Below are 15,024 nucleotides of genomic sequence, written 5' to 3'. Positions count from 1 at the left end.
ACACACACACACACACACACACACACACACACACACACATGCACTAACTAGGAGAATCTTTTCAGCTTTTGCACGCCTGTTGCCATGGAGATTTCCATTGCTGCCCGTGCCTAGTGATGGAACATCAAACGAGAATGCACCATTAACCACACACACTTTTGTAGATGCACAGCTGCTCCAGAGCCCCACAGGAGGAGGGAAAAAGAGGCTGCTACTTTTATCTTACTACACAGAAGGGTTACGGTGTTACCAAGCAGGGAGTGAGCCAGTAACATTCATAATATGGGAGTCAGGAGCAAATGAAAGACAAACTAAACTGTACAGTTGAGGTAAAATGAGAGATTGAGTGACAATATGACTACCAGTTTTAATCATAGTTTGAAATAGTTTCAGTTGATTTGTGATTGAACAAATGTAGGTTATGTAAATATATATATTACTTACATACATACAGGTCTTATACAGGTTATTATTTATTTACAAAAAGGTAAACAATATTTGTGTTGCCATCACGGCACTTAAAAGAAATTGCAAACACACACACACACACACACACACACACACACACACACACACACACACACACATATATTCATCAGACCCAGTGGTCTATGAATTTTCCGCCTATTTCAGCTGGCAGGTGCTTGTTTTCTCATGTAACATCCTCCGTCTGTACAATAACACCTAAAATCTATAGCTATAAGCTGTAGTCAATAGCTTTGTAAATAAACATGCGCATTAATTTTAGATGGAGATACAGCAGATGTCAGTTTGTGACAGATACAGTTCATTAAAAAAACAGATATACAGTGTTATCGTTTTAGATATTTCAAGGGCATACGTTTGACTTAGTGATTGTCGTCATAGGTTAACTTTTGGTTATTATGTGATATATTGGCTAAATGTGATGTGTCAACTGCATTCAATTAAGAATGATTCTTTCAATACTGAATGCAAACAAGCTAATGGAAAAATGTGTGATTTTAATTCATAAATGCCTACTGATAACAGATCCTCGTGACCATCTGATGAACTGTGTGGCATTAAACATATTTACTTTCCAGATTTTGGAAAATGAACCAAGCTAGTGTCGATATATTCGATTGAAACAGATCAATCTTGCTGGTCTTTTTGTTTTTGACTTTTCTAATTTTAAGTAGTACTGGCTATTGTGGTGTCACAAGTATTGAAATGGAGGGGTAGAAATCGAATCTTTTCCTCTTAAAACCTAATACAGAGTGTTGGTTGAAACACTCCTCCACCAAATGAAGTATTTTTAGTTTTCAGTATGATGTTTGCCTTACATGGCTATAGGCTAGTCAACGCTCAGTTTAATGGTGAATTAAGCTAACTGATTGCAGAGAATGGACACATTGTGTGCTTCACTAGCTAGCCTAAGCCAGGAGGGACACCCATCCTATCATTAAGAATTACAGTGAGTTGGATTGAAATGGTTAAAATGCTTGTAAGTTTTACTAAATCATTGCTTCTAACTTTCTTTGCTTGTTATGAACTGCTAATCAGTATGTTTATCATTTTTGTGGTGCTTTTATTGTTACGCTCACCATGCCAGCTTCTGTTCTACTTGTTGCCATGGCGGTTTTGAGTCTTGAATGTCATGTTGTGCCTAAAATATGCAGTACAAGTAAGCCTATCACAAATGTCAGCATCAGTCTCTGCAAAACACTTGGCACTGCGGAGCAGGTTTTGTTCTGTGTGTGTGTGTGTGTGTGTATGTCTGTGAAGTGCACATAAACCTGGATAAATGGTGTTTTGGGGGGATTTGCTGCAGATATCTGAGTTGTGTGTGGGTGTTTTAATCTTGTAGCTCCATCCATCCACACGGTGCTGTTAAAGTTCATTGAAAGAGCAATCTTTTATAATAGTTTTTTCTGAATCTACTCTGTTCCCTGAAGTTTCCTCAGAAGCCACAATAGACTTTTAACATGTTTTCCCGTTTTTTTTTTTTTTCTGATGTTTCAGCTCAACTTGTAATGGAAGGAGCATAGTGAGATGACTTCTGTGAATGTCTAGCATTGTAAGACCTTGTGTTAAGACAGGAATGACAATAGCGCAGGCCCAAAATAACCCTGTTGCTTCCTGGGTTAAGCCCCCTGTGTTTTCAATTAACCTGGCAGTGCATGTGAGATTACTCCCTGCAAGGCAAACTTCCATTTGTTCAGTTTTTATTCACCACTATTAGGAGTCCTTTTACATCTAGTCATTAAAAAGGCATTTATCAATCTAATTAAACCTGGACTGAGTTGGAAATGAATTGAATAATTTGAACAATTCATTAAAATACTGGAATTGCAATTATATGCATGCCCCACTGAGGTTGTGGCATGTATTACACCATGTCACAAGCATCTACAACCGTTGCCAGATGTGCACACAGCCCAAATGTTCCGATTTTTTTTGGATTATCTAAATTGAGCCAATGAAGCCACAGGAGGTTTGACCCTTGCGTATTCACCCACACACACTCTATCTGCAGCAAATCCCCCAAAGCGGCATTTAAACCGGACTGTGTGCACTATACACACATATCAACAAATCGTGAAACGTGTAAATATCCTAATCCCCCACCAAAAATAGCGTCATATTATAAAACTATGTTCCTGTGTTTATTTGAAGATGAATCACATTCATCATTTTAATTGCTGAATTAATTCTTTGAATGAAGTGTGTTCATGTGTGCATGTGTGTGTGTGTGTGTGTCAGCATCTGTGTTTATGTGTGAGGATGTGTTTGCACATGCGTATTTGAGTATGCTCTTGTAGTACATTTGTGATGACAGATCAGTGATTGTGGATCTGCTACTTTTGCGTGTCCTTTACTGTGTTTACTCTAGCGCAGCAGCACAAGGCAGATCATATCTCCTCCATACTTAAAAGGAACAAACCCGAGGAAAGCTGGAGAGCCATAATCTTTTTGTAGTACCTCTTATTTCAATGGGGATGATGCGATACGTGTGTACTGAAGTGTGTCTTTATAATGCTAGTGCAAAAAAAAAAAGAAGAAATATACACACCTCGGCTCAGTTCTAATGCAGAATGCACCACTGTTTCATCTTAACACAGAAGCAGTGTCTTTCTTTGACTGTTGTCTGCTTAATTTCATGAAAAAAAACACAAACAGTATTATGTAACGGCTGTTGGGAGATGGGTTATGTGTTGTGTATGTCATGAAACATGTAGGCCAAGATGAGCTTAGGATGTTGCTACAGTTCACATTGCAGCTCTGTGACTCACTCCGGCTCTCTTCTGGTTGACTAAACACACCCCCCACCCTCAACTCCACTGGGCTTGACTCATCGTGACTCGCTACAAATGTGCATCCTGCATATATGCAAAAAAACTCTTTTCAGGACTGAGCACAGTTTAGGCATTTGTGCCTATATATGCTTGAGTCCAAAGACTGATTTATGTGCACAGACGTGTCTTTGAACATGTCTTTTTTTTTTTTCTTCTGGGATGTTGACACATCTTTTTCTGTGTTATCAGCACATTTTCTGTCTCACTCCACATAATATGAATTTGGAAGCCCTGTAGGGGCATTGGTCTTCAGTACATTTAAAAGCACAGCCCACAGTGCTAGGGCAGTTTTATGTTCAACAAGGGGTGAATCAAAGGTGAGTGCCGGAGGCTGATGGAATCTGGTGCAATAACGTGCAGTAATCGATCCGGTAGCAATTTCACATGTGTACAAAAACCTAAATTATGAGTCACACAAAAATAGCTGAGGTTCCAAAGAGATGTGGCCACATGAGCGGATTAAATTACAGCTGAAAAGCAACCTCTCAATGGCATAAAGGTCAAGGAATTCGTTTTCCATCAATTCAGTATATCAGTGCCAACCAAATCTGTGTAGAAAATTAAAGTGGAATGTTGCCAGAAATCTCAGCGCTTGATGCTGAATGAGCAGTCAAATCCAGTAAATGGGCTGCTGAATATCTCTAAATGAGTACCTCTGGAGAAACCGTAATGTAGGTCTGTTTTTTCTTCTACTGCAGTCTTCTAATGCCAAGCTGTTCTCCTTAGTGTGCTTCAGATGTGTGTGGAATTTTCCTCCCGCTTGAATAATCTTCTCTCTCCCTCTTTGTCCTGTCATCTTCCGGCTGTTTTTTTTCAAGTAAAGCTTAGAGCAGCAAACAGTGCAGACGCAGCCTGCTGCTGCTGCTGCTGCTGCTGCTGCTGACGGCAGTTAGGAATTGTGCTCTTCTCATGCCTTGAAATGGTGAATATGTAATGGAGCAAGACATGGGGAGGAGATGTTTGTTTAGGAATAAGAAGTGAACGAGACAGAGGCAAATAGTCGGAAGCACACAGTAGTGTTGGGAATAAAAGCTGCGTCTACTCTTTAACTGAAAGAGTAAATATATATTTGAATATGTGGTTATGTACCATTTTGGGATCCTGTAATTGATACTACTTTATATGCTAATGCTGCAATGCGCTCAAGTGTAATAATTTGGAAAATCTTACTGCACTAATAGTCATTACAGATTCTACTACAGAGATCAAAAAGTGATCATACTTATCACTACAGGGTCTCTTCAAGCTTGGTTCCCCTTGGTGGTCTGCGCCACCATTACCATTATATGCTGCTTTCTTAGGTGGCAGAACAGGACAGAAAAACAATACTGAACAGCAACACATTCCAATGGAGGGAATCATTTGACTAATTTGACTAAAACAGGAGGGATGGATGAATCTCCGTCCTCCTCTCCTCCTTTTCTTTTGTTTTCCTCCTGTCCTCAACCTAAGCTTCCTCATCATAGTGTTTTATATTACAAATCAACCCTGCCCTCCGTCATGCCACGTGCTGTTAATGGCAAAATATTGACACAAGGGTTTTTTCAATTCTACGAGAATGAATCCACTAGGAAAATGCATCAGCGCTGTCACATACAAGAGCCCACCATGGAGGGAAAAGAGATGAAGGGAAGACAGGTTAAGAAGGAGGGTAAAAAACAATGGATGTGTGGATGGATAGAAGGATGGCGTGTGAAGGAGGTGGGGCTTGCAAAGCAGGGTGGATGATGTTTCCATCTGTGTACTCCACCTTATGCACGGTCTCAGGAAACCCCTTCCACTGGTTGCACACGGCACGCAGCGCTACAAGGCTGCAGCACGACACGCACACGTAGCCCATGATGTAGGAGGATGATGACAGGAGAGAGGAGGAGGCGGGGGGGGGGGGTGTGGGAGGGGGAGACCGCCACTGAGCGTGCCGAGCGAGAGAGTGAGCGAGAGAGTGAGTGAGAGAGTGAGTGAGTGAGTGAGCGAGAAGAAAAGGGCAGAGGGAGCGTGAGCGAGTGAACGGGTGAGATAAGCAGAGAGAGCAGCATCATCTCTTGAGCACATTCAGCTTGCAGCAGTTCAAGAGGCAAGCAGGCAGAGTAGAGTAGAGTGGGGAGAACACCAGCACCTCACCGAAGGGGACGACACCACACCTCTCTGTCGCAGACACACACTCTCTCACGTCACACACGCATTTGTGAGGGAGACGTGAGGCTCAGGAGGAGGAACACCACAAAACACGCTGGCTGCTGTTTTGTTGGCTTAGCTGCACTTTGGAGAGCTGTCTCTTGAAGACTGGACCAGAGCTGTATCCATCGTTTCATCCATCCTTTCCTTCCTGCTTTCCATTTCCTCCAACACAGAAGCAGCTCTCCGTCACCTGTCCCTCCATCATTTGGACTGATTTGCTCTCTGTCATTCATCTAACCTCTGATAAGTGTTTTTTCTCTCTGTCTCTGCTCTCATCCATCCAGCCAAGAAATTTAGAGACACACTTAGAGAGCAGGTAACTGACCAACTGAGAGACCGACCTTTCAACCGCAATCATGAACTTCCTCCGACGCCGTCTCTCTGACAGTAGCTTCATGTCCAACCTGCCCAACGGCTACATGACAGACCTCCAGAGGCCTGACCCACCTGCTCCTCCTCCCCCCACCGCCTCCTCACCTGCCCAGCAGGGCGCACTCCCCGCCACGGCGCCCGTCCCTGCCCTGTCCCCGACCAAAGCTCCAGCACCCTCCCAGGCACCAGCCAGCTCCCCCGCTGCTCAGGAGCGGCGTCCGACCCAGCTGGCTCAGCAGCCTCAACAGGCCCAGTCCTCCTCCTCCGGCGGTTCCTCTGGCTTCTTCAGCTCCTTCAGCTCCATCACCAACGTGGTCAAACAGACGGCTGCGTCCGCCGCCGGGTTTGTGGAGCAGTCGGCTCCGTCTCCCTCCCTCTCCAAGAAGTTCAAGATCCTGTTGATCATTGACGAGCCCCAGCATGAGTGGTAAGTGTTGAGATACAAGCAACTTTAATGATTGGTTAAGTGATGTCCAGTTGATTATCTGGTAGTTGATGTGAGTGGTGGTTGTGCTGAATGAAACTGGAATATAAGTTTATTTAGATGCTTTATTTTGGTGTAAAAATGTTTGGTTTGTAGTCAGAGAGAAGGAACATGATGTTCTATTAATTTAAAAGTTGTGTAATACTAACCGACACTAATTTGAAATAAGATGTTGATTAATTTGGAGCCTTTGATGGGATCGACGTGATTAAACGGTTCACATGTTCCAATACAGTAGCCACACACAAATAATTATCCTTATGTCCCAGTCTGTTGTTTTTGTTTGTCCCTCATGTCTTTATATTAGATTGTATTCTCTCCTCTCACTGAAGCTGCTCCCAAAATAGAAGCAGCTCCATTAATCTGAACAGACAGGACAGCGTCTCTCTGGGGTTCAGATTCACACATCCCACGACCCAGCACTGTCACCTGTCTCTATTTTTGTGTGTTTATATGACTCTTAATGGCGTTGTGTGTGTGTGTGTTTGCGTATGAAAATGCGTGTGTGTTTGTTTGTGTGTTTGCGTGTGTGTGTGAGAGTATTAGAGAGCTCTGAGTAAATGTTTCCATTCCTTGACAGCACAAATTGGCTAACAGGATATTATCCTTATGCTATCAATTCATACATCATACACTGTTCAAGACCATGTAGCTCTGAATAAAACATTGCATTCTGCCTGTGAAATGTGAGCCCTTGGCTCTGTAATAATGTTGCTGTCCCACTCGCTGCTCTCTGTCCCTGCAAATCACATTTTCTGGCTATAAAGGTTTTCTGTGTGGATGCTGATGATGGATTTTACAGCCATTCATTGCTGCCATTATCTAGGTGTAGTTTTATCTTGTCAGCCTTGTATTGAGGTCTACGTGATTAAGTGGTGGCCACATGAGATGCTTTTGACCTTTTCAGTTTAATGGACATTGTGGAATGTTGTCATATGGCAGTTATTGTTTGGCATCCCACATAACTGAGTGTCGTTCTGTTGCAAACACAAACCATGCAATGTGGTTGAAAGCATTGCAGAACAAGTGAATAAGTGAACCTGGAGTTGAGATCGTTGCTGTTTCCAAGGTCAGGAATGAAGAGGCAAACAAACTTAGACGAGAGGTCCTCGAGGGGCTAAGAATCTACAGTTCAGTGACTATTGAAAGAACTACATTTGCAGATAAAGACCATGTGATATGAATTCAGAACCGTTGAGACAAACAAAAAGGTGGAGTTTTAGTTGATATTTTGTTTTGTTTATTAACTTTGCATGGGTTTGTGTATATTGGTTATATTATGATTTTCGAAGCTGACTCTACTCTGCTTGCAAAAATGTTCTTTTAGTTATAAATATAGACTGGAAACATTCATTTACAATTCTAGGTCAGTAAATCTTTGGCACATGAATATATTTAAAGATGCTTTGGTGCCCAGAAAGAATGCAAATACACCTCTCTTTGGGATCTTGCCATTACAGGTGTGAACTGACATTTAAGTGTCTGCAAAATGTGAGATGCAAATGACACTTAATATTCTGTCACTATTAGTCATTTTGGCACAAATTCCAGTTTCTTTGAGAGACAGTATCCCAAAGGTATAATACAATCTATAGCTGTAGTACTGGCGTGTGTTTTGAAATAAACTGGTTCCACGTACCATTGATGTAGTAATGTCTGAGTTACAGGGGCTTGGTTTTCTGATGAATGGTTTTCACAGTCTAGTGCAGTGGATATTATTTTCATGCAATCAGCATGGGATTATCTCTATAAAGGTGCATTATGCATGTCTGACTACATGCATTCTACTACACTGTATTGACTGAACAAGACTGGCAGCTCTCCATTATGGCAGTCTTGTATCTCTTGCTGTGAGTGTTTTGGTAGATTGGACGGCTGCCACCCATGATGTGGCGACATCTGAATGCGAGACACTGCAGCCTACATTTAAAAGAGAGGCATTTGAATGCAAGACCTCACTTAATGTAATCCAGCATCTGCATTCTATTTATAATGGCCATACATCAGAATTGCATATATATATATGTGTGAAATATATTAAAAGAGGTTTGGATTTGCCGCTTTGCACCTGTCTGAACACATGAGCAAGTGAAAACTACATAGCCAGTAAAAACACATGGCAGCTGCCTTTTGCAAACATACTGTAGCCTTTGAAACCAGTAGCTTGTTGTTGCTGTAACCTCTCACTGTGTTTTTTACAACCTTTTTAAGTGATTTGTAGCAACCACTAACCACGTGGTTTGACTCACATCGTGTACTGTGGTTTAGCAAACGGGATGTTTATTTCCTCAAGTGTGACACGTATACAGCATGTACCATACAGCACTGTACTGTATATTGGGGGAGTTTGAGTGTGATGACATGCAACACAAACATGTTCTAAGTGAAGGCTGTAAAATACAATACATAGAGGTAGCCAATACAGGAATTGTCTCTGCCACACCCTTGCCCTGGCCCACAGCAAAAAAAAAGTCGAAAACCCTTTAATACAAATGAAAGTTAGGTGCAGGGCAAGAGCAAGATCTGTGATGCCAAGTAAGGAATATAATTTAACCTTTAAAAGATGCAATGCAATGAATTTGCAACTTCACTGGCATTATTTTGAGAAGTCATCCCATTTGGTTTGTGAACTCATTCATCCAGAGAGCCCGACATTAATGTTTATTCTTTGAAGGCATGCTCGCAGACAGAACCTCCCTTAAAGCATCTGGGCCAGAGAGGCATTCTGCTAAATGTTATTGATTTTCCACTCAGCAAAGAGCGGGACTCAGTAAGATAACATGGAAAACAGAAAGCGGAAATTTCCCCTCTGTAATGATTCTATGTCAATCCCATCAAGGGTATATTCTGATCAGACATGAGACATACATTGTTTGTTAGACAGTGCTGGGCTCTGTGCACACAAAAATAAATAGTTTTAAAGTTTTTGGAGATAGCACCAGCCTGAAGCCAGACATTTTCCTGGTGTTCCTCTTCATCATATTCTTTATTTCATTTTACAAAAATTACAAAGCTCTTGTGCAAAAGAAACTGCATATTTGATATGTGGCATTAGCTGAAGGGGACAGATATTTATAACTACTGAAATTAGTGTAAATTAAATTCATTTGGCAGATACTTCAGTCCAATAAATGCATTAAATGTCCTTGAGGTCTGCGAGTTTTCAGCCAGTGGCAGAAGACAGGCAGTGACTCTGCAGTCCTGACTTCAAAAATAGATTTTATTTTTATAGCGCTTTTCAAAACAAATGTCACAAAATGCTTCACAAGGCAATAAAAACAAGATAAAAGACGCAAAAGTCAAAACGGTAAAATAAACTATTAAAACAATATAATAGTATAAAAGAAATCGGCAAGTAATAAAAGTGGTAAAAAAAAGTGATAAAAACAATGTATGTCCACACATGGATACATAATCCACAGAATCTATGGGACCAATCCAAATTGTGCTTTAAAAGTAAATAATACTATTTTAAAATCAATTCCAAAATGTATGTGGAAAGCCAACGCTGTTGAGAGCCGTGAGCAAGAAAATTTATTACCGAAACTTAATTGCATGATTTAGAAAATCTAACAAGGCTTTGATCACACAGAAAGTTGCTGTTTGAAATCTTTGGTAAACAAACCAAACATAAATTGAACTTTTCAGTCTGGGAAACACATTTGGTCTGTCTGTGTTTCTATGAATGAATCCATCAACCCAGTTTAATGCAGTGTTATTGCATTGCATATTACTGCAAGACTTGTCATTTAAGAATCTAACACAATCAAAGCCCGTGTTAAGCCCACACCAGTGATTTACAATCAATGTTTGATGAGCAGATTGATGGTGAGGCTAAAAGGGAAGGGCATGCAATTAGTATTAGTCATTTTCCACCTGTCAATTACAATTAACTGAGATAAAACATCCTAATAAATATTCCTCACGGGGGTGTTGTTGAGATGTCCAGAGTGGATAGTAATCCAATGGAGTAATGAGAGGTAATGAATCTTTTAATTTCTCTTACCCTGTCTGACTTCTTTTAGTCCTTTGCACCTTAATTTGTTTTTTTGCAGAATTAAACTTCCTCTATTTCCTAATTTAAACGTCCCTTTTCTACATCCATTTTGACTTTGCATCTTGAAATAAATGAAAATTAATTGTTCATTTGGAATGAATTGCTAATTGAGGAAAGGTAGACATGCGGATACAGATTCGGGCTATAACTCCCAATAAAGTTGGCATCCCCTTTTTAAATGCTGGCTGACAGCTGCATAAGCAACCACAGGTATCATGAGTCTCTTCGCATCTGACTGCCCTCTTCAAGCTCTCAAATATCAGCTATGCTACTGTGATGGCTCGCTCTGGAAAAAAAAAACAAACACAATAGGGGTCCAGCAATAAAGCCAAGATGAAAGAGTGAATATATTTTCAGGAAATTAAGAATGTGTGTGTTTGACTCGCATCCTGTAGTCTTTATGTAACAGACCAGAGCCCATTGAGATGGGTGAGGGTAGAGACAATGTCCTCTAGGGCCTTTCAAGGTGATACCGGCACAGAGGGGAGGAGGATTTAGGAAGAGAGATAGAGAAGGTTTGGGAATCTCCCTTTTATTCTGGATGTCAGTGTGATGCTCTGCTTGTCTCACCCTCTCTCTGGAGGCCTGTGTGTGTTTTTTTCTCTCTCTTTCCTTTCTCTCTTTGCATCTCTGCCTTTTATCACGACAGTCACTGTGTGTGGCTTGAGAGAAAGTGCTCTGGGTTCATGATGCGATGAAGTAATCAGAAGAGACGTGGTGATTCAGCAGTTTCAGCCCAAAGGCCACATCTGCTCTCTTTCCTTTGCTCTCCATATCTGTCTGCATCTCTCTCTCTTTCTCTCTCTCTCCCTCCCTCTCTGTCTCTTTCTCCTTCTTTTTGCTCTCCCTCTCTTTATCTCTCTATTTATCCATTGAGTATGTACTCTGCAGTTTCTGCCTAAGTACCAGTGAGTGTATTTACCACCTATATTGCATAAGTGCCCATCAGAGGAGATTATTTTGGACTGTTGCCTTTTGAATATGACTCACAGTGGAGGGTTTTTTGTTTGACTGCAGGTTGACGCACAGCTCTGTGATGAGCAGGGGTTGATGTGAATGTCACCCAGTTGCCCCTTCAGTTGTTGCTTGAGCTTTGAATGTTTGGTATTTAAAAGAATTCTGCTTAGCCAACATGTAGCAGCATTTGAAATTGCTTCACAGAAGTGTTCGGGGTGTAAACATCCTTTTATTCTTAATGCATCAGTGGTCTCAAAATTCAGCCCTTTTCCTACAAACTTACTCAGCATAAAAACACAAGTAAGAGTTTACAGCCATGCTAGCGGCGCAGTGACTGTGCTTTGAGCTAATGCTAACGTCAGCATTGTTAAGCGGGTATGATATTTACATTTACCATCTTAGTTTAACATGTTAGCCTGCTAATTAAAGCTTTTTATTTTAATTCAAATTTTTAATTAAAAAAGACAAAAAAATACACAACACAAGTACGCAATATAAGGACAGTACACCAGAGGTTACAGAATTAATGCAAAAAGATAAAATTATAATATACTTATATTATACTTAACATACTTATATACTTATTTGAATTTGAATCTATCACAATCCGATAAACAATTAGTATATATATCACATTGCTGTGGTGATAGGTGTTGTCCCCAATCATGTTCTCATTGTGATATAACTTTATCCATGTCACTACAGGAGGAGATAGTTATCAGGGAATCACCAAATTGATTATTCATCCATGAACTACTTGAATGTGTGCAGCAAATTTCAAGGCAGTCCATCCAACAGTTGTTGTGACATTAAAATCAAAACCACAAATATCAACCTCATGGTGGCCCTAGAGGAAAAGTCACCAGAGTCAATAAGTCAGTACTATTGCCGTCTTAGAAACATGAATTTTTGTTTCAAAACCATCCGGGCAAAAGTTGGTGAGATATTTCAGTCTGGAACAAAGCAGTGGACCGACTGACTGACCAAGAACAACATTGGCCGTTGGCATCCCCACATCCATGCCACTAACATGGCTAGAAACCGCTGCTTTGTTATTTGATTTCCTGTGGTTAAACAGTAAAAAGCACACTGTTTCTACTCAGTCATAGTTTTGGTATGATGACGGTGACCTGAATTGAATGTGTATAGAGTTTGTGTGTGTGTGTGTGTGTGTGTGTGTGGTGTGTGTGTGTGTGCGCGCCTGCATTCAAGCCTTCATTAAAAAAGTCGTTCTAATTTTCTCCATTGCTGGTGGAGTACACAGGAGTACACAGGGAGAGCAGGTGGGGAGGTGGAGCCGTGTGTAGTTCCATCCACATCTTACACATACAGTACACACACATTTACAAGCACCTGCTTTCTGTTTCTATTTTCTGTCACCTAATTATACATGGCAGAAAAACCTTTCTCCCACACAATTCAGCTTTTTTGAGTGACATACCATCCCTTGTTTCTGCTGACCGAGTTTACTATAGAACGGTGGTTTGGGAATAAAGTGCTATATTGTTGAAGGTTAACATACCACATCCGCACACAGCAAACAGGTCAGATCATTTTCAAGGATCCTTTTGATTTTGCTGGATGTAGGTTGGACTTGTCAGTAATTAGGAATTATCAGTGGCACTATGGTTCTTAGCTGCAGGTCACATTTCCAAACACACAGGCTGAGATCTGACCTTATTACAGCTGGTGGCAATGTCATGCTGACTATGTAGAGTGCTCTTGGTTTCGACCTAATGTCTTGTACCTCTCAGCCATTGTCATACTAGACTGGTGGCATTTTTAGCCCCAGGGATGATACAGAAACAACTTCAAAGTAAAATTTCTAACCTTGTAACTTCCAAAATAGGACGTGATAGCTTTACAAGTTTAAAACTTGAAAGTATTATGTGATTGAACTCGTTTTTGAATTTAAATGACACTGGGTGGATTTCCTTCCATCTGTACATGATAAAAACCTAAGTCGAAACACTAATCAATATTTGTCATTGACATTGTCTTTGAACACTGAATGGTAGAATTATGTGCTGGTTTAGTTGTACAGCTTTCATGAGTACTATTTTTATATATGCCTATGTATTCCATACTGTATCTGTGTTGAATACCTAAATAAACAGAAGGCTTGTGCTTGCTCCCAGGATATTGAATGCAGATTTCTGGCACTTGCTATGTCAATATCGACTGACTAATAACAAGCATTAAGAAGAGCTTTTATCCATAAAGCCTGTTAGGGCTACAGATCACCCATTAGATTCATGTCAATAGTTAGCCTTTTAGCTCATTTGAATGTGACGGAAAATGTCCCCTCTGTGTTTTGGTGAGTATGTACACTATGTTTCCTTTGCTGTTTTTTTCCATGCTCTCAACTGTGGCAGACATTTTGCAAAGACAATTAGATAAGGACAGGACTTAATGCGTGTGCTATTTCCATAAAGTTACACCTCAGCAGGCTGTTTAGCCAGAGGGGCCAAACAGCTTTATTCCAAAACAATTTAAATTATCCAAGAAGCCACATCCCAAATGAATGGTTAAGTGAATGATAGCAAAACAAAGCTTTGAGGCGATCTCTTATCACTGCAAGGATGAGGAGGCAACTGGAGACCAAAACCTGACCTTCTCTTATCCCTTACAGAGGTAAGGGAAAGTCTTTACTCAAGGATATACTACCCTCAGATGATGAAATAGAATATATTGCAGAGCATATGTATTCAAGTACTGTGATTCAAAATGCATTTTGTGCACATTAGTAATCAATAATTATGATAAAATCAGCTTATATCCAATCATAAGGGCAGCCGGTAAAAGATCAATGCCCCAGCAGACAGACCAGCTTTATTTTAACTTAATCTTCTTGCATTTTGACCTTTAGTCTGATTGTTGTTCAGACAGACCTCTCCAATCCTCTTCTATTAAATAGCCTCTTCAGTAGCATGAGGAGTTGCTATCAACGAGCAAACAACATGTTACTGAGGCAGTGTATAGATTTATCCATTAGAGTTATTATGCAAAAGCTGTGACTCTTATTAATACAACAGCATTGCATTGAATCTATAGCTCAATTTTAGGACATACAAATAAAGTAAAATCTAGTAAACCTTAGGATTTCTGTCTGAAAACCTTCTGTTTTATCAATGAAGATAAACTAGAGGTGATGAAGCAGTCTGACTTATTATGGACTTACATGGACTCTATGGATTGATTGACTAGCCGAATGACCTTTACTATCAGCTGTATACAATTAAAAACACATAGAAAAGGGCAACCAGGAAATACCATTTGTACAATAATACAAAGAAATTAGAATTTTATTGATTATGTAATCCGTATTACTAATTGTATTTGTGTTGCATGCTACTCTGCAAGCACTTTGAATGGCCTTGTGTCTGAATGATGCGATATAAATAAACTTACATTGCCTCTGCAGTATTCCAGAGAAGAACCTGTTACTATGCATGAGGCATACAGATACCTAAGAGGGCCATAAATGAGACCAATCACCAACACAACTCTGGTGAAATAGCCCACTGTTGCTATGGCGACAGGTAATCTTGAAAATATATGGTTGAAAAAGGGCATTGATGTGATTTTACCACAAAGTGGTTACAGTTTACATTTAGTTTGTCTGCATCAGTTGCACAGATAAGACAGGGTAAGACAAT

General features: G+C 40.4%; 1 protein-coding gene across 1 annotated transcript in view; it reads left to right on the top strand.

Moving 5' to 3' along the window:
• Positions 1–5,226: 5,226 nt before the first annotated feature.
• syn2b (synapsin IIb) overlaps positions 5,227–15,024 on the top strand; it is a 75,606-nt gene continuing 65,808 nt past the window's right edge. The window contains exon 1 of the mRNA XM_056395196.1: positions 5,227–6,294. Within this exon, the coding sequence (XP_056251171.1) occupies positions 5,852–6,294 (443 nt within the window). The 5' untranslated portion in view covers positions 5,227–5,851. The remainder of the gene's footprint in view (positions 6,295–15,024) is intronic.

Source organism: Seriola aureovittata, chromosome 2 (genome assembly GCF_021018895.1).
Source record: "Seriola aureovittata isolate HTS-2021-v1 ecotype China chromosome 2, ASM2101889v1, whole genome shotgun sequence".
Taxonomy (NCBI): Eukaryota; Metazoa; Chordata; class Actinopteri; order Carangiformes; family Carangidae; genus Seriola; species Seriola aureovittata.
This window is presented reverse-complemented; position numbering and strand designations above follow the sequence as displayed.